The sequence below is a fragment of the Canis lupus genome, chromosome 8, assembly GCF_048164855.1.
Source record: "Canis lupus baileyi chromosome 8, mCanLup2.hap1, whole genome shotgun sequence".
Taxonomy (NCBI): Eukaryota; Metazoa; Chordata; class Mammalia; order Carnivora; family Canidae; genus Canis; species Canis lupus.
The window spans coordinates 68,849,348-68,875,692 of NC_132845.1; the positions used below are offsets into that span (position 1 = coordinate 68,849,348).

Below are 26,345 nucleotides of genomic sequence, written 5' to 3' on the forward strand. Positions count from 1 at the left end.
ATGATCCTGGAGCGAACGTCACACAGTCATTCATCAAACACTAGGTATTGAGGACCCACTGTGCGCGCAACCTAGCGCAGGAAAATGTGGGAAGTGGGGCAACTGGTTTGAGATGGGGAGGACTATAGAGAAAAGCGAAACAGGAGTAAATAAAAGGTAGGTGGGACCGAGAGAGTAAAAGGTCTGGATGGCTTCCCAAATCACCGTCTTCACTCTCACTAGGAGATCTCCTGGTCGCCCGCAGCTCTGACCCCTGGGGCTGGGCCGGGGCTGCTGCTGTCTTTCCCGAGGCTGTTTCCTGTCTGGCTCCTGGGGGCCCTCGGGATGTCTGGGAGGGCTCTTCCTCTCATGGCCGCCACCGCCCCCCCACGCTATCCTATCAGTTAGAGGGGAGGGTCCGGGGAAAGCAGTGCTACTCCCACCAGCCCCCTTCTACGTCAGCGCGCCTATGGTGTGGGTAGTGGGATGGATGGGGTCGCTGCGGGATCCCGCCAGTGCAGAGCTGGAAGGAAAGGGATTATATTCAGAAATTTAAAGGAGACAGAGTCGGGAGTTCCTGAGGAGCACAGAGAGGGAAGGAGGAATCCTTGATGCTCCAAGGAGGTTGGGGAAGGTAGTGGGGGGTGGAATGCCAAGCGCCTCTAACCCCCCAGAGAGCACAGCCAGGCTTGCAGTGACCTCTTGTCCCAGCGCACTTATCTCCCTGCCACAAGTGGTGCTCCCCACACCCCTGCCTTTCCTCGCTGCCTGTCTGGGTCCTGCTCCGGGGTGGGGGGTCACAGAGGGCAGGAAACAGCCGGCTTGGCTGGAGCCAGGCAGACCAGGCCACACTGGGAATCCCCTCCTCCCTCCCTGATTCAAGCCCTGTCTCCCTTCTCTTATTCAGCTTCTCCTCCAGGTTGTCCATCTCCTCGCTCAGAACAGGAACACACACAGACACAGAGGCACACACACTTGTCCTCACTGTGCACTCAGATTCTTTCCTTTAAAAATTATGTCTCTATCTCCCCCTGGGCTCTATGCTCAACCTCCTTTGGCCCTTGATTGCTTGAATTGTCTCATTTGATGGGAGATGCAGTTCATCCTTATGGGGTTGTGGAGGGTGGTGCATGACGGGATGGTAGAGAGAGACCCCCCAGGTGCACAGAGAAATGAGGCAGGGGGGAATGAGGGCTGATGACACAGTGGTGCAGGGGTGTAACAGCTCACTGCAGATTGGAACCCTGTATCTCTGAGAACAAGGACTCTCAGCTAGAGGGAAGAGGACAACTTTGGTAAGAAAATATCCAGTGGATCCTGTGTAATAGGGTCCTCAGCCCCCACCTCCCAGCGTATAATCCAGTTCCTAAAATCTGATGCGTATGTATACCAATCAACAAAAGAATAAATAAATGGGATGCTTGACTGGCTTAGATTCTTGATCTGGAAGTCATGTGTTCAAGCCCCATGTCGGGTGTGGAGATTACTTAAATAATAAAAAAATAAAAAAGATTTTAAAAAATATTTTATTTATTCATGAGAGACACACAGAGACACAGGCACAGGAAGAAGCAGGCTCCATGCAGGGTGCCCAATGCGGGACTCAATCCTGGGACTCCAGGATCACTCCCTGGGCCGAAGGCAGGTGCCAAACCGCTGAGCAACCCAGGGATCCCCAAACTTAAAAAAAAATTAAAAAGTAAAAGAATGAGGGCCCCTGGGTGGCTCAATCAGTTAAGCATCTGCCTTCGGCTCAGGTCATGACCTCAGGGTTCTGGGATTGAGCCCTGCATCTAGCTCCCTGCTTAGCGGGGAGTCTGCTTGTCCCTCTCCTTTTGCCCCTCCCCCTGTTCTCTCTGTCTGTCTCTGTTTCTCAAATAAATTTTAAAAATCTTTAAAAAAAAGAACCAAAAGAATTAATAAGATAAACCCTTTATTAAGTATCTGCTATGTGCCAAGTGATCACTGTGCTAGTTTGAAGATTTGTAAAGCATGGCTCCTGGTCTCAAAGATCTATATATAATGGAGCAGAAATCCCATTAGTTCCCCTTTTCATGGAGAAGACATCTGAGATTTGCACTCCAATGCTCAGAAGTGTCTATCCTGTGGGTGTGAGGTCATTTCCTCTACCCTCCAACCACCCAGGACCACTTTCCTAGAAAAGCTAATTCAGTATCCACTGTATTACATTACATAGATGAGCAGCCATGCCACTATCTGGATGGATGCTTGTCCCATAGACCCGAACAAATTCTCAGGCCCCCCCTTTCCTCATTATTAGAGCACTTTCACTATCCACCCACCTCGATATTAGGTGATCACCCAGTTCCCTGCCCGTGATCAGTATGCTGCAATCACTGATCCCCATGGCAGCACCTGTGTGGAGCACCACCCCCCTCCAACAGCTGTTTGGGCTTTTAGTTTTGTTTTTTTTTAAGATTTTTTATTTTTAAGTAATCTGTACTCCCAATGTGGGGCTTGAATTTACAACCCCAAGATCAAAATCTCATGCTCTACTGACAGAGCCAGCCAGGGGTCCTAGGCTTTCTTTTTGCTATCTACACCCCGACAGTTAATTTGGAGCAGAATTGGAGTTAGGACTTTTCCTATATGTAGTGAACAACAAATCATCCCCTTTCACCATAAATTACAGAAGCTGTCACTCCTCTTCCCATATTCCAGCACCCTTTTGGGCTGGCCTCACCCTGTCACATCTGGAGTTAGGTTTACTGGAAGCCCATTAGGTTTAAGCTTTTGTACCCCTCATCCACCTGGCTCCTCCCACTGCCCTGGTTAATGAGTGCCATCTATTTAAACAGTTGTTAGGTGAATCCCAGCACAGAAATGTTTGAAGTGGCCTGAAATCTGGCTCTTACACAAAAGGAATTTGGTAGAGGTTTCCACACTGTCAAGAATGAGCTGTAAAGCACAGTGAAAACTTTGAGTAATGAAAGAAAAAAATTTCAACCAGCCATACTAGAAGGAAGACAGAAATAGAAAAGTAGGAAATATTACAAAGTCACTATCATATGAAGACGTAGTTCTGAGTACACCCCCAAGAAAAAGGTAGGACATGAATCTATTACACACGGATGTTGAGCAATTATTTACTATACCTATCCTGTTTTTCTAGATTTGACACTATTTATAGTATTTGTCACCCTAATTTTAGCAAACTGGCTGTGGTTTCTACATTTAAATAAACATTAATTTTTTAAAAGATGTTATTTATTTATTCATGAGAGACACAGAGACAGGGAGAGAGGCAGAGACACAGGCAGAGGGAGAAGCAGGCTCCGTGCAGGGAGCCCGACGCGGGACTCGATCCCGGGTCTCCACTATCACGCCCTGGGCTGAAGGCGGCGCTAAAGCGCTGAGCCACCCGGGCTGCCCTAAACAGTAATTTTTTTTTCTAAACAGTAATTTTTATAACTAATTTTATGTTCATAATTTTGTTTTTATGGGCAGCCTGGGTGGCTCAGCGCTTTAGCGCCGCCTTCAGCCCAGGGCGTGGTCCTGGAGACCCGGGATCGAGTCCCGCGTCGGGCTCCTTGCATGGAGCCTGCTTCTCCCTCTGCCTGTGTCTCTGCCTCTCCCTGTCTCTGTGTCTCTCATGAATAAATAGATAACATCTTTTTAAAAATTACTTTGTATTTATTTTCTTAGGATGGGCTCCCCAAGGGGTACCCGAGTGGCTCAGTCAGTTAACTGTCTGCCTTCGGCTCAGGTCATGATCCCAGGGTCCTGGGATGGAGCCCCATGTTGGGCTCCCTGCTCAGTGAGGAGTCTGCTTCTCCCTCTGCTCCTTGCCCTACTCGTGCTCTTGCTTTCTCTCTTTCAAATACATAAATAAGGAAAATCTTAAAGAGAAAAGAAAGAGTTCCCCAATCATATAAACTTCAGGGCTCACAAAACCTGAATCCATTCCTTGTCTGACCGCCACAAATCTTCCTGAACTCCTCATATGTGAAGTTGTAATAGACACATATGTCAAAGATCTCATTAATTAATTAGTGATTGTATTTTGATTGTGGCTCTGAGTTTCATGAAAGCAGGTACAACATACGTTGTGCTTGCTGCTAAATCCAGTGCAGGTCTGGCCCATAATTCATACTCAGTAAATGTATATTAACTATTTATTCCTTTAAATACTTTTTTAAAAGATCTTAGTTATTTTGACAGAAAGAGAGAGAGAGCGCGCACGCGTGCACGCACAGGGGGAGGGGAAAGAGAAGCAGACTTCCTGCTCAGCAAGAATCTGATGTGGGGCTCCCAGGACCCTGGGATCATGACTGAACTGAAGGCAGCCACTTAACAACTGAGATGCCCAAGCACCCTTAAATCCTTATTCTTTAATTCACTTGGCAATTCTTTTTTTTTTTTTTTTAAGTTTTTATTTATGCCTGGGTGGCTCAGCGGTTAAGCGTCTGCCTTTTGGCTCAGGGCATGATCCTGGAATCCCAAGATGGGATGGAGTCCCACAACGGGCTCCCTGCATGGAGTGTACTTCTCCCTCTGCCTGTGTCTCTGCCTCTCTCAATGTGTGTCTCATTCATAAATAAAATTTTAACAAAATAAAAATTTTAAAAATTTTCTTTACTTATTTGGGAGTGAGAGAGAATGAGCAGTGGGGAGGGACAGAGGGAGAGAGAAGAGAAGCAGACTCCTCACTGAGCAGGGAGCCTGACACAGGCTCGATTCCAGGACTCTGGGATCATGACCTAAGCCCAAGGCAGATGCGTAACCAACTGAGCCACCCAGACACCCAGCGATTCTTTTTAAAAATGATTTATTTATTTTAGAGAGAGAGAGTGGGCGGAAGGACAGGGGGAGAGGGAGAGAGAACCCCAAGCATACTCCCCACTAAGCAAGAGCCACACACAGGGCTCAATCTCATCACCCATGAGATCATGACCTGAGCTGAAATCACAAGTCAGACACTCAACCACCTGAGCCACCCAGGTGCTCCTCCCTTATTGAGGTTTTGCCATGGACCAGGACTGGGGATCCAAAGTCATCCTTGACAGCCCAGGGAAAGAAATAGCCATGAAACTTCAACAGAACACAGGAGGCTGGGGCACCTGGGTGGCTCAGTTGGATGAGCATCTGAGTCTTAATTTTGGCTCAGGTCATGATCTTAGGGTTGTGACATGAGCCCCATGTCAGGCTCCGTGCTGGGCATGGAGCCTGCTTAAGATTCTCTTTCTCTGCCCCTCCCCTCCCAGTGTGTGCACTCTCTCTCTCTCAAAAAAAAAAAAAAAAAAAAAAAAAAAAAAAAAAAAGGCAGAAGGAATAGCAAATATAAGACTGTGGACATGGTGAGATTGCCCCTGAGCTGCCAGAGTTGAGGACATTAGGGTGTATATTTCAAGGACAGTGACAATGGATGAGCTGGAGAGCTGAGCAAGGACCAGTCTCTGCCATCACAGGACATTTCAGGAATGTAGGTTTGTCTTAATCACCTTGGGAACCACTGAAGGGTTTTAGGCAAAGAAGCAATCCCACTGGATTTGTATAGAAAGATCCCACTTGTGCCAATGGTTTGGGGTGCTTGGGTGGTTCAGTCCGTTAAGCGACTGCCTTTGGTTCAGGTCATGATCCCAGAGTCCTGGGATCCAGCCCTGCATCCCATCAGGCTCCCTGCTCATTGGGGAGTCTGCTCCTCCCTCTTCCTCTGCCTCCCCCTCCCCTTGTGCTCTCTCTCAAATAAAATAAATACAATTGAAAGAAAGAAAGAATAAGGGGACGTCTGGGTGGCTCAGCGGTTAAGCGTCTACCTTCGGCTCAGGGCATGATCCTGGAGTCTTGGGATCAAGTCCCACATCAGGCTCCCTACATGAATCCTGCTTCTCCCTCTACGTCTCTGCCTCTCTTTGTGTGTCTCTCCTGAATAAATAAATAAAATCTTAAAAAAAAAAAAAAATCCCAGGACGCCTGGGTGGCTCAGCGGTTAAGCGTCTGCCTTTGGCTCAGGGTGTGATCCTGGAGTTTCAGGATCGAGTCCCACATCGGGCTCCCTGCATGGAGCCTGCTTCTCCCTCTGCCTGTGTCTCTGCCTCTCTTTCTCTCTCTCTCTCATGGATAAATAAAATCTATTTTAAAAAATTCCATTTGTACAACTTCAGAGAAAAGATTGAAAGGGATCAAGACTGAAGGCAGAGAAATCACATGTAGTTCTCCAAATGACAAGAGAGAAGTGTGTGTGGGCACACTAGAGCAGCTAGGTAGGAGTGAGGGAACCAGGGGAGGAAGATACGGGCAGGCTGAATTTGAGACCATGGTGTACCATCCAGACAGCAGGTCCAGCAGACAACCAAAATTGAGCTCCATTGGTCTGGAGCTCAGGGGCAGCTTTTTGGCTGAAGATACAGGTTCAGGAGTTACTAGTATTCGATGGTGATGGAGGCTGCCCAGTGTGAGGGGGGTTGGAGGAGACTATAGATCGGTAAGGCTGAGGAAAGCCTTACACTTCACCTTTTTATTTATTTATAAAAGCAAAGATTATCATATTTAATTCATCATAAGAATTCTGTTAGAGAAAAAAAAAAAAAGAATTCTGTTAGGGGCGCCTGGGTGGGTCAGATGGTTAAAAGTCTGCCATCAGTTCAGGTCATGATTTCAGGGTCCTGGGATTGAGCAGGGCGTCTCCTTCTCCTTCTCCCTCTGCTCCTCCCCCTGCACATGTGCTCAATCTCTCTTTCTCTCTCATAAATAAAATAAAAATTTTTTAAAAAGCTCTTTTTTTTTTAGATTTATTTATTTATTTGATAGAGAGGGAGAGTACAAGTAGGCAGAGTGACAGGCAGATGGAAAGGGAGAAGCAGGCCCTCCACTGAGCAGGGAGCCCAATGGGGGACTTTCAATCTTTTTTCCAAAGTTGTACAAGTGGGATTTTTAAAAAATATATTTTAATTAATTGATTAATTAATTATTCACAAGAGACACAGAGAGAGGGGGAGAGGCAGAGACACAGGCAGAGGGATCAGGACCTGAGCCAAAGGCAGATGCTTAACTGACTGAGTAACCCAGGCACCCCAATAAAATAAAATAAAATAAAATAAAATAAAATAAAATAAGATAAAATAAATAAAATAAAATAAAAATAATAAAATAAAATAAAATAAGAACTTTGTTAGAGAGGCAGGATGCACGTTATTCTGACATCCGCTTTATTTTTAAAGATTGATTTATTTGAGGGATGCCTGGGTGGCTCTGTGGTTGAGCGTCCAGCTTTGGCTCTGTATGTGATCCTGGAGTCCCAGGATGGAGTCCCACATCAGGCTGGAGCTTGCTTCTGCCTCTGCCTGTGTCTCTGCCTCTCTCCCTGTATCTGTCATGAATAAATAAATAAAATCTTTAAAAAATATATTTATTTATTTGAGAGAGAGCTTGGGGAGGGGTAGAGGGAGGGAGAGAATCCTCAAGCTGACTCCCCCTGCTGAGCGATGCAGGGCTCCATCCCAGGACGCTGAGATCAGGACCTGGGTTGAAATCAAGAGTTAGCCACTCAACTGACTGACCCCCCCCCACAGGCACCCCCTTGACATCCACTTTAAAGATGAGACAGGCTCGGGTTAAGTGACTTGCTCGGGTTAAGTGACTTGTTCAGTGCACTCAGGATACAGACGGGCCTTCCAGCCCCGCCCCCAAGGACCTGTAGGACATTGCATGTCCTTTTCCTCCTTCATCCCTCACCCAGGCCAGCAGCCAGAAGGCATTTCCCTGCCTTGGCCCCTTTCTCCTGTGTAGTCCCTAGCTTGAAAGGGGGTGATTTCCATTCACTAGAGTTTTGCCCCCCACCCCACCCCCCGCCCCCAATCTTGGCTCTGGTGATAGAAGGGACAGAATTGCAGGGGACTGAAACAGCTAGGACTGGGAGCAAGCTAATAGGAAGGTGGGAAGGAGACCAGCACAGCTCACAGCAGAAGCCAAGGTACCAGAACTGTACAAGTTGGAGAGAAGGGACGTAAAAGAGCTGAAACCCAGCGCTAAACAGGAGAGGTGGAGGAGTGGGAGTAGGGGAGGAGAGGTATCGGGAGGTTCATTGTCCCAGCAGGGGGAAGTCTTTTGTTTCCTCTCTTCCCTTGGCAGCCTGACAGGATATGAGGCCAAGCCCCCCCTCCATGCCAGCATCCCCCCACCCACTGGATGTGGCCCTTCCCTTACCATTGTGTCCTCGACCGGGATGGGGGCAGGGGCATTGGCTCTAGGAGGGAATGTAAGGACTATTCGTGGCTGGGGGTTAGACTACCAGAGTCCAGAAGGGACCAGAAGACCCCGGGCGGCTGGTTCGTGGTTTAGCCGAAAAAGCTTTGTGCCTGGGGAGGAGCAGGAAGGCAGGCCTGGGTGGGGCCAGCACAGAGGGTACAGGTCGGGCCAGGGGGAGGTAGGCTGGGCCCCAGAGGAGATGACGCAGGGCTTCAGGCTTTTCCCAGCCCCCACCATTCCAGCCTGGGGGCCTGAGAGCTCACCTGAACCCGTGTCCCCCGCCCCCCCCCCCCACGCCCTCCATTCCCCAAAGTTGACATCAACCCCACCGGGGCAGTTGGCATCTGGCAGAGCGCAGCAAACTCGGATGTCCTGTCTGGGCCCTCCACCTCCACTTTGCTGGAATCCCTCCCTCCGCGGGATCCAGGAGTCTGGCCTCCCACTCTGGTCCTCCAGGAATCCTGGAATCCCCTCCCTCCTGGACCATTTTGCTCCATCAGCTGTTCCTGCAGGAAGGGAGCCCGGCTCAGACTCGCCTCTCTTCCCGAGCCTTTTGTTTGCTGGGTCTGCAGGAAATTGCAGGGGCGGTGGCCCAGGGCTCATCTGCCCCTGGGGCCTGGGGGAGGAGGTCCGGATCCACCAGACTTAATCCTGGGGAGCACGCGGCGGGGGTGGGGAGGGTGGGTCGCCAGGGAATTCCCATTGAGGGCCTGAAATCGGAGTGGGACCCCTGCGGGCTGCATTGGACGTACTCGTTCCCAAGGGGCGGTTCCAGGGTGTTCGGAGGTGCCCAGACCTGGAGGCTGGACCGACACTCTGAGGTCACTTAATAGGCTGACCCCGGAGGCTGCACGAGAGGAGAAAAACCCTCATGTTGAATCCCAGAACCTCGTCCTACACGCCTCGGATGCCGGGGATCCCGCGGCGGAGACGCAGCAAGCAGGTCACACCAAGCACCCCCGAGAATGAACGAATTCCTTTCTCCTTAAAAAATGGTGGGGAGGAGGACCCGCACGTAGCCCCAGAATTCGCGCCATCCCAGGACGCAACCGCAGAGCTAGGCTAGGCGGGGACGCTCTAGCGGGCCGGCGCCCTCTCGTTGGTTGCCCTCTCTCTGAGGCCACCCCGGGCGCAGCCATCTTCCCTTCCCGGCGGGCGGGGCGGGGCCGCTGCAGTCACGTGAGGAGCACCGCCCCCCCCCCCCCCCCCGCGCCCCTACCCTCCCGCCCTCTCCGAGCCGGGGAATGTAGAAGCCGCTGAGCTCCAGCGGCGAGGAAAAGCAGTTCTTGTTTCGTGGAGCTTAAGTTTCTTCTGGGACTAGGCAGTGAACGAGATAAACAACTGTATGACATAGATGGTGTCAACCCTATGGAGAAAAAAGAATATGGAAGGGGCAGGGGGTGGAGGGTGTGGTTCCGTTGAAATGGGACCGGTGGAGGAGATTTCACTAAGTCAATATTTGCGTCGAGCACACAACGGAAGCTCATGCTTTGTGGGCCACAGCCCGTTACTGGAGGAGGTAGGGGCAAGGAGATGAGGAGGGGTGAGGGTGGGATGCAGATTGGGGCTGGGCGGGGTGGGGGGGGGCGGGAGGAGTAGAGCGGCCCTGTGATGTATAGACAACCCTGGGTCCCCTCGGAGCAAAGGAAACCCTGTCAACAGTTGAACTCAGGCAACCTCAGGCAACAGGCATAAACTGTCTTCTGTAGTTGGGACTGTAGTTGAGGAATCATGAGGTAACTGTAGTCATCCTAATTACTGAGGGTTTTTGGCTTTTCCAATGAAAAAATGGGAAGCTGTTGAAGAGTTTTTCTTTCTTAAAGATTTTATTTATTTATTCATGAGAGACATAGAGAGAGGCAGAGACACAGGCAGAGGGAGAAGCAGGCTCCATGCAGGGACTCCATCCTGGGACTTCAGGATCACGCCCGGGGCTGAAGGCGGTGCTAAACTGCTGAGCCACCAGGGCTGCCCTGTTGGAGAGTTTTGAAAAGAGAAACATCATGAACTGATTCTTGCTTTAATAGCATCATTTTTAACATTTTATTTTATTATTTATTTGTATTTTAGAGAGGGAGAGGTGGGGAGGGGCAGAGGGGAAAGGGAGAGAGAGAATCCCAAGTAAGCTCCAAGCCTAGTGTAGCGTACCAACATGGGGCTCAGTCCCACAACCCTGAGATCATGACCTGAGCTGAAATCAAGAGTCTGAGCTTAACCAACTGAGCCACCAAGGTGCCTCAAGACTTTAAGTAATCTGGGAAGCCCTGGTGGCTCGGTGGTTTAGTGCTGCCTTCAGCCCACGTTGTGATCCTGGTGACCCAGGATCGAGTCCCGCGTTGGGCTCCCTGCATGGAGCCTGCTTCTCCCTCTGCCTGTGTCTCTGCCTCTCTCTCTGTGTCTGTCATGAATAAATAAATAAGCTCTTTAAAAAAAAAGATTTTAGGTAATCTCACACTGATGTGGAGCTCAAACTTAACCCTGAGATCAAGAGTCACATGCTGTACTGACTGGCACCAGGCACCCCTTAATAGCATCCTTTTAACTCCTCTATTGAGGGTAGACTTCAGGGACAAAGGCAGAAGCAGGAAACCAGTTAAGGGGCTGTTGCCATAATGCAGGCAAGAGACAGTGGTAGCTTGGACTAGGGTGATAAGATGTGGTTAGACACTGACATATATATATATATATATATAATTTATTCATGAGAGGCACACAGAGAAAGGCAGGGGCATAGGCAGAGGGAAGCAGGCTCTCTGAGGAGAACCCGATGTGGGACTTGATCCCAGGACCCCGGGATCACAACCTGAACCAAAGGCAGACACTTCACCACTGAGCCACCCAGATGCCCAGACACTGCCTATATTTTAAAAGGAGCAAAAAGAATTGCTAATGGGTTGGATGTGGGGTGCAAGAGAGGGTATTTCATGCATAACTCCAAGGTTTTTTTTACCTAAGGAAAGGAAAAGGTAGGAAGACCACCAAAGGAGTAGATTGCAGGAGTAGGTTTAGGTGTTTGATTTTGGACATACTAACTTTGAGCTGCCTGTTTGAAGTCTAAGCAGAGATGTTAATATGTTGTTGGACATACAGTGTGGAGCTCAGATCTGGGCTGGAGATACACCCTTGGGGCACCATCATAGAGATGGTGTTTAAGACTATGAGATTGGGAGAGATCACCAAGGGAGTGGGTGTAAATGGTGAAAAGAAGTGTAAGGACTGGGGCGACCAGATGACTCAGTTGGTTGTCTGCCTTGGGCTCAGGTCATGATCCTGGGATCCTGGGATTGAGCCCTGCATCAGGCTCCCTAATCAGCGGGGTGGGATGTCTGCTTCTTCCCCTTGCTCTGCCCCTCTACCTCTCAAATAAATAAAATCTTAAAAAAAAGAAAAAAGAAGTCTAAGGACTGATCTTCCAGTCTTCTGTGGAGCCTCCAGTCCACAGTGGCATCTTGGCTGTTTCTCCAACATCTAGGGGTGCTTCATAGTTAAGACGAGAGATGTGAAAGCAAAAGAGACTGAGAAGGAGGAAATCCATGAGTGTGGTCTCCTAGAAGACGTGCAGAAAGTGGTGGAGGAAAAAGTAGTAATGCAGGCATTCTTCAAAGATATCACAGGTTTAGTTCCAGACTACCACGATAAAGTGAATATTGCAATAAAACCTGTCAAATGAATTTTTTGGTTCCCACTGCACATAAAAGTCATGTATACACTGTACTATAGTCTATTTTTTATTTTTTATTTTTATTTTTTAAAGATTTTATTTATTCATGAGAGACACACAGAGAGAGGCAGAGACACAGGCAGAGGGAGAAGCAGTCTCCACACAGGGAGCCCGATGTGGGACTCGATCCCAGGACTCCAACATGACGCCCCGGGCTGAAGGCAGGCACCAAACCGCTGAGCCACCCAGAGATCCCCTCTATTTTTTTTTTAAGATTTTATTTATTTATTCATGAGAGACACAGAGAGAGGCAGAGACACAGGTAGAGAGAGAAACAGGCTCCATGCAGGGAGCCCGATGTGGGACTCGATCCCAGGACTCCAGGATCATGTCCTGGGCTGAAGGCAGATGCTCAACCGCTGAGCCACTCAGGCATCCCTATAGTCTATTAAGTGTACAACATCATTATGTCTAAAAACCATATACATACCTTTATCAAAAAATACTTTATTGTTTAAAAATGCTAACTGCCTGGGATGCCTGGGTGGTTCAGTCGGTTAAGTATCTGACTTCAGCTCAGGTCATGATTTCGGGATTCTGGGATCTAGACTAGGTCAGTCTCCAGGCTCAGCAGGGAATCTGCTTCTTCTTTGCCCTTGCTCCCCCCCACCCCCGCCTTGTGCATCCTCTCTTCCTCCCCTCAAATAAATAAAATCTTTAAAAAAAATGCTAACCATCTGGACTTTCAGTGAGTTTTAATCACTAATCACAGATCACCATAACAAATATAAAAATGGAAAAGTTTGAAATACTGCGAGAATTATCAATATGTGACAAACACAAAGTGAGCAGATACTGTTGGGAAAAATGGTGCCAATAGACTTGCTCAATGCAGGGCTGCCACAAACCTTCAATGTATTAAAAAAAAAAAAAGCAGTATCTGTGAAATGCAATCAAGTTAAGGGCATTAAAATACATCACATGATGTTGGTTTAGTAAAGTGAGGACTAAGCATCAACCCTTGGATTGACTGAATGGAAGTCACTGGTGACTTGATGAGAAGTTTCATTTTTGCTGAGAGGCAAAAGCCTAAGTGTAGTTACTTAAGAAAGAAATGAGAGGAGGACTGGAAACAGCTAGTATACACAACTAGTATACGAAATTTTGCTATAAAAAAAAAAAAAGAAGTTTTGCTATAGGGACACCTGGGTGGCTCAGTGGTTAAGTGTCTGCCTTCAGCTCAGGGCATGATCCCGGAGTCCTGGGATCAATTCCTGCATCAGGCTCCCCACCGGCAGCCTGCTTTTCCCTCTGCCTGTGTCTCTGCCTCTCTCTCTGTGTCTCTCATAAATAAATAAATAAAATATTAAAATGAAGTTTTGCTATAAAGAACCACAAAGAGGGCAGCCTGGGTGGCTCAGCGGTTTAGTGCCACCTTCAGCCCAGGGCCTGATCCTGGAGACCGGGGATCGAGTCCCACGTTGAGCTCCCTGCATGGAGCCTGCTTCTCCCTCTGCCTATGTCTCTGCCTCTCTCTCTGTGTGTGTCTCTCATGAATAAATAAATAAAATCTTAAAAAAAAAAAAAAAAAAAAGAACCACAAAGAGGGGCACCTAGGTGGCTTGGTGGGTTAAGTATCCAACTCTTTACTTCAGCTCAGGTTATGATCTCAGGATTGTGAGATAAAGCCCTGGGTCAGGTTCCACAAGGAGCCTGTGTAAGATTTATTCTCTCTCTTTTCCTCCCTCCCTCCACTGGGTTCCTGATTGCTCACGCTCTCTCTCAAAACAAAGAAATGAAGCAATAATGGGAGGAGTATAGTGTATTCAAAAAATCTTTTATTTTTTCCTCCTTTTTAAGACAAGGAGGGGGAAAAGCATGTTTGTATTCTGATGGTAATGATCCAATGAAAAAGGAAAACCAGATGAAATGCGAAGTATTAGCAGGTTGGCCTTAGCTGGGAGCATGGTCAATTCATCACTAATAAGAAGAGGGCACAACCAACAGTAGGTGGGGGGATAGGAGCTTTTAGTTCCTTCTGATGGTTTCTGTTTTCTCACAGAATTGGGAAGTGAGATGGTGGGCTGAGAGTGAGAAGGAAACACAGAGGGTTGAACAGAGAGGTGAGAATTTCGGTCATCTAGGAGTGCAGGAGAGTGAATGGATTAGAGAAATCTCTGAATGCTGGACAGCATTAGGGCCTACTTGAGGTTCGTAAATTTGAGAGGAGCTCCTGTAGGTGGGTGTTTTCTTCAGCCACATTTAGCTGCTTTGGGCTGGCTAAGGGTAGACCAGGAGTTGCATTTACCGGGGCTGTGGTTCTGTCAGGAGGCTAATAAAGTGAGAGAGGGACAAGGGAGTGCTTTTCACTGACTGTGAACTTTAAGCTGGGTAAGAAGGGAAGTGAGGGCAGCTTGTGTGGCTCAGCGGTTTAGCGCCGCCTTCAGCCCAGAGTCCCATGTTGGGCTCCCTGCACGGAACCTGCTTCTCCCTCTGCCTGTGTTTCTGCCTCTGTCTGTGTCTCTCATGAACAAATAAAATCTTTATTTATTTATTTATTTATTTATTTATTTTAAATTTATTTATTTATTTATTTATGATAGTCACACAGAGAGAGAGAGAGGCAGAGACACAGGCAGAGGGAGAAGCAGGCTCCATGCACCGGGAGCCCGACGTGGGATTCGATCCCGGGTCTCCAGGATCGCGCCCTGGGCCAAAGGCAGGCGCCAAACCGCTGCGCCACCCAGGGATCCCTAAAATCTTTTTTTAAAAAAGAAATCTATAGAAGGGAAGTGAGTGGGGGACAGTGGAAAGAGGGCAGATCAATGGATTGGGATCCAGTTCGGTGGAGGATTGTTGGGGTCAGGGCAACTTTCCTTGACCAAACTTCAGTGAGGCTTCTCTGAGCCCTCTTTGGACTTGGCCTTAACCTTGGCCCACATCCTTGTTGGGCCTGCCTAGCCCGGTTTAGGGAGAACTTTCCCTACCCTTGATATCTGATCACCCTGGCCTAACTTCAGCAAGAATTCTGTCTGTTTAGTCTTGATGTTTCCTCTTAATAATTTCCCATCACTGACTCTCATTATGCTCATTGGCTATAAATCCCCAGGTTCCTTTGTTGTATTTGGAGTAGAGTCCCATCTCTCCCCCCTATTGGAATAGTCCTGAATAAAGTCTTCCTTACTATTTGAACAAGTGTCAGATTAATTTTTTTTCCCTTGGAAGGCACACCAGAAAAAGGGAACAGAAAGAGGAGCTGCAGTCATTTACTGGCAAGGACAGAGTCTGGGCATAACTATTGGGTACTGCGGAGGATAAGATCTGTGCCGATCTGTTCAAGCGAGTTCAAGCAACTGCTACACCAGGATATTGGATATTGAAATGGTATATAGATATTGACATCATCAAAAACTGTGACAGGATGGTGTGGGAAATATCCATGAGCCAAACTCTGTCGTGGGCAGCACAGATGACCACTGAAAATGCCACAGTTCAACTGCTCAAGAGACTTCTGCTTGGCAAAGCCACATTTGGGCTGCTTTGAGGCCATTTCTCTCCTAGGGGAATGTTGCAGATAATCTGACAGCCAAAGACCAGTGATAGTAAAAGCAGTGTTCATTTCCTAAGGCTCAAGTGACAGTGTAGCCATAAAGGACTATATTACAGTTAGAGCAAATAACTTACCGTATGTTTCAGCATTGTTTTCTTTTTTCTTTTCTTTTTTTAAAGATTTTATTTATTCATCACACACACACACACACACACACACACACACACACACAGAGGCAGAGACACAGGCAGAGGAAGGAGCAGGCTCCATGCAGGGAGCCTGACGTGGGACTCGATCTCGGGGCCCCAGGATCAGGCCCCAGGCTGAAGGCAGTGCTAAACTGCTGAGCCACCAGGCTGCCCCTGTTTTCTTTTTTAAAAATATTTTATTTATTTATTCATGAGAGACACAGAGAGAGAAAGAGAGTCGCAGGGACACAGGCAGAGGGAGAGGCAGGCTCCCTGCGGGATTTGATCCTGGGACCAGGATCACGCCCTGGGCCGAAGGCAGGCGCTAAACCACTAAGCCACCCAGGGATCCCCCAGCGTTGTGTTCAAGCGCCAGTTAGTTCATGGAACCCTCTCATAGCAACCTTTTGCAGGGTTAATCCCCATTAACCATGAGGAAACGTTGCCAGGTGGTGCTAATGTTGGTGGTACCTATAAAGAGTGAGAAGGGGAATCCCATCTCCCGAAGTTCACAAGTCCTGTCATCTCTGCTAGAGGGGACAACGCCACGCAGGGAGGCCCGAAGGCAGCGGGAGGACACTGCGGCCCGACGGTGGCCTGCGCAGTCCGGGCTCGCCGGGATCAGCGGCCGATGGCTCCCTCCGATGGCGGACGCCGAGAGCGCAGCCGGTGCACGGGACCGGGCGTGAGGGGCGGGCCTCCGTGGTGAGAGGGCTGAGGGCTGAGGCCGGTACCCTAGAGACATTCCCGGGTTCGAGAGGCTGGAGGAATAGGATTCCGGAAGGCGCCGAGCGACGTGGCTCCATGTTCCCGGCGACGCACCTGGGCCAGGTGTCACGGCCCCGCCCACCTGCCGTTGCCTTCTGCGGTCGCCGCACGCCCCTTTCAGTGGCGGCTCCTCCCGAGCTCGGGAGCTTGTTGCCACCGGGGTGATGGGCCCCTTAGGAGCCGTGGCCTACACGGTGGGCTCAGGGGCGACCCAGGGGCGCATCCCCGGCGCACGTGGAGCGGGAGCCCGAGCCGCCTCGGCCCGGGGAGCCCAAACTGGGAGGAGCTTCCTGGGCGCGCCCACGGGGCGGGGCTGGGCCCGGGGACCAATGGGGCGCGTGGGCTGGGGGGGGCGGACTCCGGGCCTGGCATCCCGGTAGCTGCAGCTGGCTTTTCCGGCACCCGCGCCCCCTCGGCAGATAGCGGACCCCCTCCGGCTCTCGGGGATCGCCCCCGGGCGGCTGAGTCCTCTGGGTGGGTGAGTGAGCGCCCTGCCGCACCCGGGCTGTGGGGATGCGCCTGGCCGGAGAGAAGCGGATCTCGGCCCCCTCCAACCCGCCCCGGGAGAAAGTGGGCAGGCACCGGTGGGGAGGGGGGAGGACCCACCTTGTGTTGCTGGCCTGTGTCTTTGTTTTAGTAGTCGAGGGGTGTGTTTGGGTTGGTCGAGATTGGAGGGCGTCTCGTGTGAGTGGGAGGAATCTGGTGAGGCTGGGGGGAGAGGGGCTGGTTTGAAATGGACTGAGGGAGAGGATTGATGGAGGGCAGGGCTTTGGAAGATTTGGAAATTTCGCGTTGCCTTGGGTGAGGTGATCGCTTGGGGGAGGTGGGAAGGGGACAGCTCAGGACTCTGGAGGAGGAGGTGAGGAGGGTTTCCTGCCCGGAACTCACTTCCCTTTTTGGGGGATTTGTTTTCCTCTTGCAGGGCTAGTTGAAAAGGAAGAGTATCTTTGCCTCTTCCGAAAGCCATTGCCATCCCTAGTCGCAGGGACATGGGGGGATGGGGTGGTCCCCAGGAGCTGGGAGGAGACTTGGTACCCAAATGCTAAGAGTGTGGAGTCTGTCATGGTCCAGGGAAGTGGCAAGGACCAGTCTGTCCCTCAGGAACTCTCTGAGTTGCAGCTCTCCCTTTTGGGGAAGTTTTCAGGTGTTTGGTTAGAGATGTTTTGAGAGGCTCCATGGAGATGCTTTCCATTAAGCAAAGTGTCTTCTGCAGGCCTCAAGACCCATTGGTGGCTTCTGCGTGCTCTCTGCCATGGCCAGCGAGAACTCTCCCCTGCTGGCCTACCGGCTCCTGGGAGATGAAGGGGTTGCCTTCTCTGCCAATGGGGGCGGGGGCGCTGGAGGGGCATCGGCCCGGAAGCTCTCCACCTTCCTGGGTGTGGTGGTGCCCACTGTCCTGTCCATGTTCAGTATAGTTGTCTTTTTGAGGATTGGTGAGTGGGGTGGTGGAGCTTCCTCAGGGGTACAGTGGAGTGGGGGAGGGGTGGGACTGGGATGAGGTGGGGGAAGGGTCCTGGGAGAAATGGGTGGATGAAGGGCTTGGGGAGAGGGCTCCCCATGGCCTTGTGTTTAGCTCTGGCCCTGCAGGTAGCTGATGACCAGTGTGGTGCAGGGATGCATGAGCCACCCTCTGACCTGCTTTGCCACTCCTGTCCCAGGGTTCGTGGTGGGCCATGCTGGGCTGCTACAGGCTTTGGCCATGCTCCTGGTTGCCTACTTCATCCTGGCGCTCACCGTCCTCTCTGTTTGTGCCATCGCCACCAACGGAGCTGTGCGGGGGGGTGGAGCCTACTGTATCCTCCAACACTGATGGGCTGGGGTCTGGGCTCTTCTGCCTGGTAGGGAGGAGGAGGGGCAGGGGCAGGGCAGAGGGAGGCAAGTTCTAATGAATGTTCAGCAGGCAGGCTGATATGAGGAAGGTGACCAACTTGGCCTTACGTTTGTTAGTGCTAGTCTCCTGTCCACCAGGTGTCTTCCCAGCTGTCATTTTGGTTCTCCCAACAGTCTTGTCAGTTAGGTAGTTCATTTTAACAGAAGAGGAACCTGGAGCTCAAGAGTATTCGTGACTTGTGTAGAGCCACGTGGTTTGGGAACAGCTGTGCTCGGCCAGCTTGACACGGGGGACAGTCCTGATGAATTCCTCTCCCTGGGGGAGACAGGGCTGCAGAGTGCTTTGTGCCCAAACCCTTTGTCCTGCTCCATTTCACTCTCTTTTCCCTTAACACTCACCCCCTGCTTCCACTTGTAGTCATGATCAGCCGGACCCTGGGGCCTGAGGTTGGGGGCAGCATCGGCCTCATGTTCTACCTGGCTAACGTCTGTGGCTGTGCCGTCTCCCTGCTGGGGCTGGTGGAAGCTGTGCTCGATGTCTTCGGGGCTGGTCTGTGCTCCAGGCGGCTCTGCGGGTTTGCAGGGTCCAGGGATTCTGGGATCATGAGGGAGAGAGCCCTCTTTAGAAGAAAGGCAAAGTGGTCCATGAGCTTTCTTGAGTTCCTCCTGTGATTCCAGTCTCATGTGGACATCTGAAAAGATTGTCCTGGCTCAGAGGCAGCTTACCATCTGGTTGGGGAGGCCACACTAAGACGCCTAAAGTCAACAGAGCGAGATTGGTGGTATCCACCAGGGAGGGGTAGGATGCTGGGGGTACAGTGGAGTTGGGGAGTGGGAGAGATAGCCTCTGAGGACAGTGGGGCCAAAGAGGGGGTTTGTTCCTGCTTTGATTCATGGTTGGGATCCCTCCAGGGGGTCTAGTCTTTTTTTGGGGGGGTCTGGTCTTTTTTTTGGGGGGGGTCTGGTCTTCTAAGTCTCTTCCTTCTTCTTTGTAGACTCCTCACCGTCCAGTGGGCTTCAGGTCCTGCCTCAGGGCTACGGTTGGAGCCTGCTCTACGGCTCCCTGCTGCTGGGCCTTGTGGGTGGGGTCTGCACACTGGGGGCTGGACTCTATGCCCGTGCCTCCTTCCTCACATTCCTGCTGGTTTCTGGATCCCTGGCCTCGGTGCTGGTCAGCTTTGTGGCTGTGGGGCCCAGGAGCATCCCCTTGGCCCCTCGGCCTAGCCCCAATGGCTCCTCCCCACAGCCCCAGGTCGGCCACTTCACTGGCTTCAACAGCAGCACTCTGAAGGCCAACTTGGGTGGTGAGCTGGGCACAGGGGTGACAGGGTTCTTGGGGTAAGGGGTAAGCCTGTGTGTGGGCCAGGCCCTTGGGATCCCCAGATGAGAACAGATATCAGAGAGAATCAGGGGCAGAAGGTCAGATCTCAGAACAGTGCAGGTTATTTAAGATCTGGATAGTGTGTTTGGCCCAGTAGAGTGCCAGAGTGACCACGAGACGGTTCCTGCCTTAGAGGAACTTTTTTAGCTGGAGAGATAAAACGGACATTCAGGAAATAATTAAATAGCACAATAAGACCGAGAATGATGCAAGTGGATGAGAATCAGGCGAGGAGTTGGGAGGAGGGAGGTCTCCAGTATGTGCTGGAGGTGGTTGGAGGTGGGTTGGGGAATTCAAATAGGAGTGAGAGGGAAGGTATCTCAGGTAGGAGCAAGGGTGAAAGCTGGGAGGGAAGAATAAAGAGAATGAGAGCTAGAGGGGGGCGGAGAAGGAGGTGATGAGGCCAGCTGAGCCAGGGCCAGTGGTGGGTTGGAGCCAGGGTCTTGGGGAGGGCAGTGGGGGATGCATGGGGGTTTGGGGCATATGAGGACAGGGTGGCAGGGCCAAGATTGCTGAATCCCTATGAGTGATACCAATGCCCTCTCCTCCTTGGGAACTATCCCTCAGCTGGCTACGCCAAGGACTACACCACGGGGGCCATGATGACCTTTGCCAGCGTCTTTGCTGTTCTCTTTAATGGCTGCACAGGCATCATGGCGGGGGCGAACATGTCAGGTGAGAGTCCCTGCCTGACGATGCCTGGGCCTGTGGGGTGGCCACCCCGTGCCCCTGTGGGAGTGCTCAGAGCTCCAGGATGTAGGGGATGGTGGGGGGCTGACATCTGCCCTTCTGTTCCTCTCCCTCCAGGGGAGCTGAAGGACCCCAGCCGGGCCATTCCTCTGGGCACCATTATCGCCGTCACCTACACCTTCTTCATCTACACCCTGCTTTTCTTCCTCTCCAGCTTCACCTGTGACAGGTGCCTGGGGAGGGGCCAGCCAGGTGCTCGAGGGGGTGGAGTGGGGCGGCAGAATGAGGCCGCCACACTTGAATCACCTAGGGCAGCAAAACCTGGGGGGCAGGCACCCCAATTGTCAGGGTGCAGACTGTTTTTCCCACTGGGAGAGAGAAGGAGCGGCCACCGCCACTGATGGGGACAGCTGCCTAAATGCTGGTAGCAGGCCCGTGGCCAGTATTTGCTGTGTCCCTCGGACTGTTGTAAGTGCTTGGCTTGGGGGTGGGGGATGGCTCTCTAATCATTCGGCATTTCCATAAATATTTGGTTTCTTGTGCTGATACTGTTAGGAACGTCCACCACGTGATTAAACCCAAAGTAGCCCAATGATAACCAGCAAATACCATGTCTTTCCCTCTGGGCACACATGATGTGGTACAATGGGCTTTGAGATCGGGGCTGGGTCAGTTGAGAATACCCAGCTCTTCACGTAGAGTCAGCACTTCTCTCACAGAGGCCCTGGGATGGATGCACATGTTATCCTGTCCTCCTCTCCCTCCCTCCAGGACTTTGCTGCAGGAGGACTACGGGTTCTTTCGTGCCATCAGCCTGTGGCCTCCACTGGTGCTGATCGGTATCTATGCCACATCGCTCTCAGCCTCCATGAGCTCCCTCATCGGGGCCTCCCGCATCCTCCACGCTCTGGCTCAGGATGACCTCTTTGGTACGCTGTCACTTCCTCCTTCACCTGCTCTAAGCTCCCACGTGTGCTACCCCACCCCCCCCATGTCTGTCTCAGTTTCCATTTGGTCCAGGCTGATGTGTCTGTCACATTTCTATTTGCACAGGAGTAATCTTGGCACCGGCCAAGGTTGTGTCTCGGACAGGGAACCCGTGGGGGGCTGTGCTCTATTCCTGGGGCCTGGTACAGGTAAGCCTTCCTTTCAAGCTGTCCTTCTCCTTCCTCTAAGCCCCTCCTGGTTCTGCTCCCAGGACCAGGAGGGGCTTGGGGGTGGGCTGGGAGAATGAACGAAGAGGCAGGACGCATTGGCCTTGGGGAGGGGATGCATGAATGCCCAGACTCTTGGTCCACGTCTAGCTGGTACTCTTGGCTGGGAAGCTGAATACACTGGCTGCTGTGGTCACTGTCTTCTACTTGGTGGCCTACGCTGCGGTGGACCTGTCCTGCCTAAGCCTGGAGTGGGCCTCGGCCCCCAACTTCCGGTGAGAGGAGAAGATGCCTGTGTCCCTGCAGACAGAGGGAGGAGTGGGATGGACTCTGTCCAGGGGGGTGGAGGTTGGAGATAGAGTGGAGTGGCAGGCCCTGAGCACCCTTCCTTCTCTCCCCCTCCCCCAGCCCCACCTTCAGCCTGTTCTCCTGGCACACCTGCTTGCTGGGGGTGGCCTCCTGTCTGCTCATGATGTTTCTCATCAGCCCTGGGGCTGCCGGCGGCTCCCTGCTTCTCATGGGCCTGCTTTCTGCCCTGCTCACAGCTCGAGGAGGCCCCAGCAGCTGGGGCTACGTCAGCCAGGCCTTGCTTTTCCACCAGGTTGGGAGCCTTGGGAAAGGGAGTGGGGAGGAGCCAGTTTGGGAACACCCCTCTCCCCCAAGTAGGCCTCCTTTTGCCGTGGCTAGAGTCAGGGTTTTTGTATGAGAGGTAGTGAGTGGGGGCTGCCCCCTTGAGCCCTTCCTTTCCATGCCTCACCCCTGCCCTCAGGTGCGAAAGTACCTGCTCCGGCTGGATGTCCGGAAGGAGCATGTGAAGTTCTGGAGGCCCCAGCTGCTGCTTCTGGTGGGGAACCCCCGGGGTGCCCTGCCTCTGCTGCGGCTGGCCAACCAGCTCAAGAAAGGGGGCCTCTATGTACTGGGCCATGTCACCCTGGGAGACCTTGGTGAGTCCCCCTCTGTCCTCCCACCACCCCCAGCTTCCTTTGTCTTTCATCTCAGATGCTCTTGGTATTTATTCTTTGGGTCCAGAAGCCTCATGTTTCTTCCCCAGTGATGCTTCCAATCTTCCCAGACCTTTTTCTTTGGCCCGTTTGGGATTTGGATTCCAGGAGATAGTACATGGGTTTGGCTTACATCTGCTGCATCCTGTCTCTGCAGACTGCCTGCCCTCAGACCCTGTGCAGCCCCAGTATGGGGCATGGCTGAGCCTGGTGGACAGAGCCCAAGTAAAGGCCTTTGTGGACCTCACCCTCTCACCATCTGTACGCCAGGGGGCTCAGCATCTGTTGCGGATCTCTGGCCTTGGTGAGCTACTCCTCCCTGGGTCCCCTTGGCCCGCTCTGTGGCCCCTTTCAATCTCTGGTACCATCCCCCTGGAGAGTAAACCACAGATTGGAAAGCCCAAAAGGAACTCGGGGTCTAGTGCAGATAAGATGCTGTGCTCAAGTTCAAAGATAACAGATAGTGTGTGATAGTCTTGGAGGAGATGCTTAAGGACTGGAGATGGGTGCCATGGAGACTGTTTTTTTTTTTTTTTTTTTTCCTGACCCCAAAATTAGAGTATAAGCTCTGAAGAGCATGTTGTATTTCTGGGGACAATGGGAGAATTATTTGAGGCTCGGGGGTTGCTCTATCACATCTAGGGCAGATAATTTCTAGCCATCCGACTTCAAGACCACTATGCACTGATGTGGCTCTTGACAAGATGGTATCTCAGCTGGGGCTTGGAAAGGGCAGAGAAGGAAGGCGTGGTATGACATGGCCTCCGGAGACCGCAGAGGATGCAGAGGGTTTGTGGGGCCAATACTTTCTGAGTGAGTGGGATTCCCTGCCTTATTACTCTGCCTCAGTGCCAAGGCCTCCAGCCTCAAACCCCAGCCTCCTGCAAATCCGTGCTGGGCTGCCACCTTCTTTCTCAGTCCCAGGCAGGTGACAGTTTCCTCCCTGAGTGCGTGATTCCTTCTCTGTTCAGATCTGGCTAAGGTTCAAGTGTTGGACAATATTCTGTTCAGAGTAAACCAGAACCCTGGATGATGCTCAGGAAGGGGTGACTAGTTTAATTTGCAAGATCTGCTGGAGTTCCCACCTGCAGGGGTGTTCTAATAAGTCAGGCATTATTAGATAGACTCTGAAGCATCTGAGACCCCGGTCTCTTCTCAGACCCACCTTTTGTGGGGGAAGCTGTGCCAAGAGACCACGACTTCAAAAAAAAAAAAAAAAAAAGAGACCACGACTTCTACCATATTTATCCCGAGGAAAAATGATTCAAATGAAAGGAAAGGATTTCCTCTAAATAGTAAGTCTTCTTGGAGTGCAGAACTTGATTTATTGGTGGATTTTGAGCAACCCATTCGTTTTACGAGAAAAAGCCTTAGGCAGGATCTCAGAGTCTTTCTGTAAACTCAGCCCTGTTAAAGTGAGCCTGGGGGGCCAGTTATCCAATTTCACAATCAAAAATTTAAAAACCAGGGATCCCTGGGTGGCGCAGCGGTTTGGCGCCTGCCTTTGGCCCAGGGCGCGATCCTGGAGACCCGGGATCGAATCCCACGTCGGGCTCCCGGTGCATGGAGCCTGCTTCTCCCTCTGCCTATGTCTCTGCCTCTCTCTCTCTCTCTCTCTGTGACTATCATAAATAAATAAAAATTAAAAAAAAAAATTTAAAAACCAGGAGCTGTCAGCAGGGACTTGGGGCATTGTGTTTGCTACACACACACACACACAGGTTCAGAGGCTCAGAGAATGGGCTCTGGTGATGGGCACACTGTGTATACCTGTGGATCCCAGTATCTACCAGCTATGAGCCTTGGGGCAAGTGACTTCACTGCTTTGTGCTTCAGGTTGCTCATCCGTGAAAGGGGTGAGTAAAGAGTGTCTACCTCACAGTGTTGCTTTAAGGATCAGATGAGTTAAAACACAGTGCTTTCAGCAGGACCTAGCTCTTGGTTAGTGTGCAGACCGTAGCTGTTTCTTCCCCAGGGACCATGCTTTGGACCCGCCATCATTAGGGCCCTGCAGTGGTAAGAACAGACCAGGCCAGTTCTCATCCTCCCCCCAGCGGAGTCTGGGGTGCTGTTTCCCTGGGGGATGAGGCCACAAGCTTGACTATTGCTTGCTCAGGGGGTCTGGTCTACCAGTGGAGTCAGACCCTCATCTCCCATCATGAAAAAGAAAGGTGTGCTGCGAGAAGCTTGGGGTGGAGGCATCCTACTGCCATGGTCCAGAAGTGCTCATTAGTTAAGAAGAATTGCTCCTAAGGCAAACTTTGCGTTACGTTTAAGTGGGGGAACATTAGTCATGCAGTTACAACAAATAAAAGTATACAAAAGCATTAAGGAAAACTAAAAGTCATTATGCAAACGTGCAGCCTGGAGAGCCCAAGCACTGTACAAATGCCATACCTGATGGCTGACGTGTGTCGCTGTCAGCGTGTGCAAGTGGGTGCGTATTCGCGTGGTGTAAACTCAGCCTGTGAGTCTGATTCCTGTCTCTTCCCACCTCCCCCTCTCTGCTCCCAGGTGGCATGAAGCCCAACACTTTGGTCCTAGGTTTCTATGATGATGCTGCACCCCAGGACCACTTCCTGACAGACCCGGCTTTCTCCGAGGCTACTGATGGCACCCAGGAGGGTGGGTCCCCAGCCCTGAGCACTCTGTTTCCTCCACCCCGGGCTCCTGGGAGCCCCCGGGCTCTCAGCCCCCAGGACTATGTGGCCACAGTGGCAGACGCCCTCAAGATGAACAAGAATGTGGTTCTGGCCCGGGCCTGTGGGGCCCTGCCCCCGGAGCGGCTGAGCCGGGGTTCAGGGGGTACCTCTCAGCCACATCACGTGGATGTGTGGCCTCTCAACCTGCTGCGGCCCCGGGGTGGGCCTGGCTACGTGGATGTGTGTGGCCTTTTCCTGCTGCAGATGGCAACCATCTTGGGCATGGTGCCTGCTTGGCATAGCGCCCGGCTCCGGATCTTCTTGTGCCTGGGGCCTCGAGAGGCCCCCGGGGCGGCTGAGGGGCGGCTCCGGGCACTGCTGAGCCAGCTGAGGATCAGAGCCGAAGTACAGGAGGTGGTGTGGGGTGAGGGGGCTGGGGCTGGGGAGCCGGAGGAGGAGGAGGAGGAAGGAGACTTTGTGAATGGCAGGCGGGGAGATGCTGAGGCAGAGGCCCTGGCATGCAGTGCTAACGCCCTGGTTCGGGCCCAGCAGGGGCGCGGCAGAGGAGGCGGGCCCGGTGGGCCTGAGGGTGCGGATGGCGAAGGTGGGCCTGCCACAGCCCTCACTTTCCTATACCTGCCTCGGCCGCCCGCCGATCCTGCCCGCTACACTCGCTACCTGGCGCTCCTGGAGACTCTGACCCATGATCTGGGCCCCACGCTACTCATTCACGGAGTCACCCCAGTCACTTGCACTGATCTCTGATGCCCGGGGCCTGGAGCAGAGGGTGCCCAGGTCCGGTGACCTGCTTTGATTAGTGGATGCAGAAGGGAAGGGCAGCCTCCCGCCTGCCCCACGTGTGGGGTGTGGAGCCCTGTGGAAGTACTAGGGGATCCTGGGCTGGGGCACCCCTCTGTCCCTGTGAGAGGGGCTTTAGTGCACTAATGCAGGGCAGCTGTGTCCCCACCACGCTGGGGGAGAAAGGCAGCAGCCCTCCCCACTGGCCTCCCTTCCTTCACTGGTGCCTTGATGGAGGCTGGGTCTCTGCTTTGACTCTCGGCTACCTCAGTCTCCCCTTGCCCAACAGACTCGCAGACCCCTGAGGTTGTGATGTTTTTGTTCTGTTTTATTTTTCTAACCGCTGAACGTGAATAAAAGACCAAAACACTATGGGCTGGCCTGGCTGAGCACTGCTAGGGGCGGTAGGTGGGGCGGGAAGAGAGAGATCTGGTTGGGGGAGTGTGGGAAAGAGCCGCGCTGGAGCGCGTCCCAGCGGCGAGGTGGCCACGTGCG

The 26,345-nt window shown here is 52.0% G+C and overlaps 1 protein-coding gene and 1 long non-coding RNA gene across 6 annotated transcripts; one reads left to right on the forward strand and one right to left on the reverse strand.

Moving 5' to 3' along the window:
• Positions 1 to 7,127: 7,127 nt before the first annotated feature.
• LOC140637674 (uncharacterized) lies at positions 7,128 to 9,250 on the reverse strand. Its single transcript, XR_012034736.1, has 2 exons — positions 8,940 to 9,250; positions 7,128 to 7,309 (listed from the first exon to the last, which is right to left on the reverse strand). It is a non-coding gene; the product is annotated as an uncharacterized lncRNA (long non-coding RNA).
• Positions 9,251 to 16,692: 7,442 nt separating this feature from the next.
• Positions 16,693 to 26,222, forward strand: SLC12A9 (solute carrier family 12 member 9). 5 transcript variants are annotated; one of them, XM_072837284.1, is made up of 14 exons: positions 16,693 to 16,828; positions 17,568 to 17,787; positions 18,013 to 18,147; positions 18,603 to 18,734; positions 19,180 to 19,488; positions 20,133 to 20,240; positions 20,373 to 20,484; positions 21,027 to 21,184; positions 21,309 to 21,391; positions 21,560 to 21,684; positions 21,818 to 22,010; positions 22,179 to 22,353; positions 22,568 to 22,714; positions 24,925 to 26,222. In XM_072837284.1, exons 2-14 carry the CDS (start codon positions 17,607 to 17,609, stop codon positions 25,815 to 25,817), a joined length of 2,751 nt encoding a protein of 916 aa, XP_072693385.1. In that variant the 5' UTR covers positions 16,693 to 16,828; positions 17,568 to 17,606; the 3' UTR covers positions 25,818 to 26,222. The 5 variants fall into 5 exon arrangements, with proteins under 5 accessions (XP_072693385.1, XP_072693384.1, XP_072693387.1 ...); XM_072837283.1 differs by having other exon boundaries at positions 16,699 to 16,832; XM_072837285.1 differs by lacking the exon at positions 17,568 to 17,787 and having other exon boundaries at positions 16,720 to 16,832.
• The last annotated feature ends 123 nt before the right edge of the window (positions 26,223 to 26,345 follow it).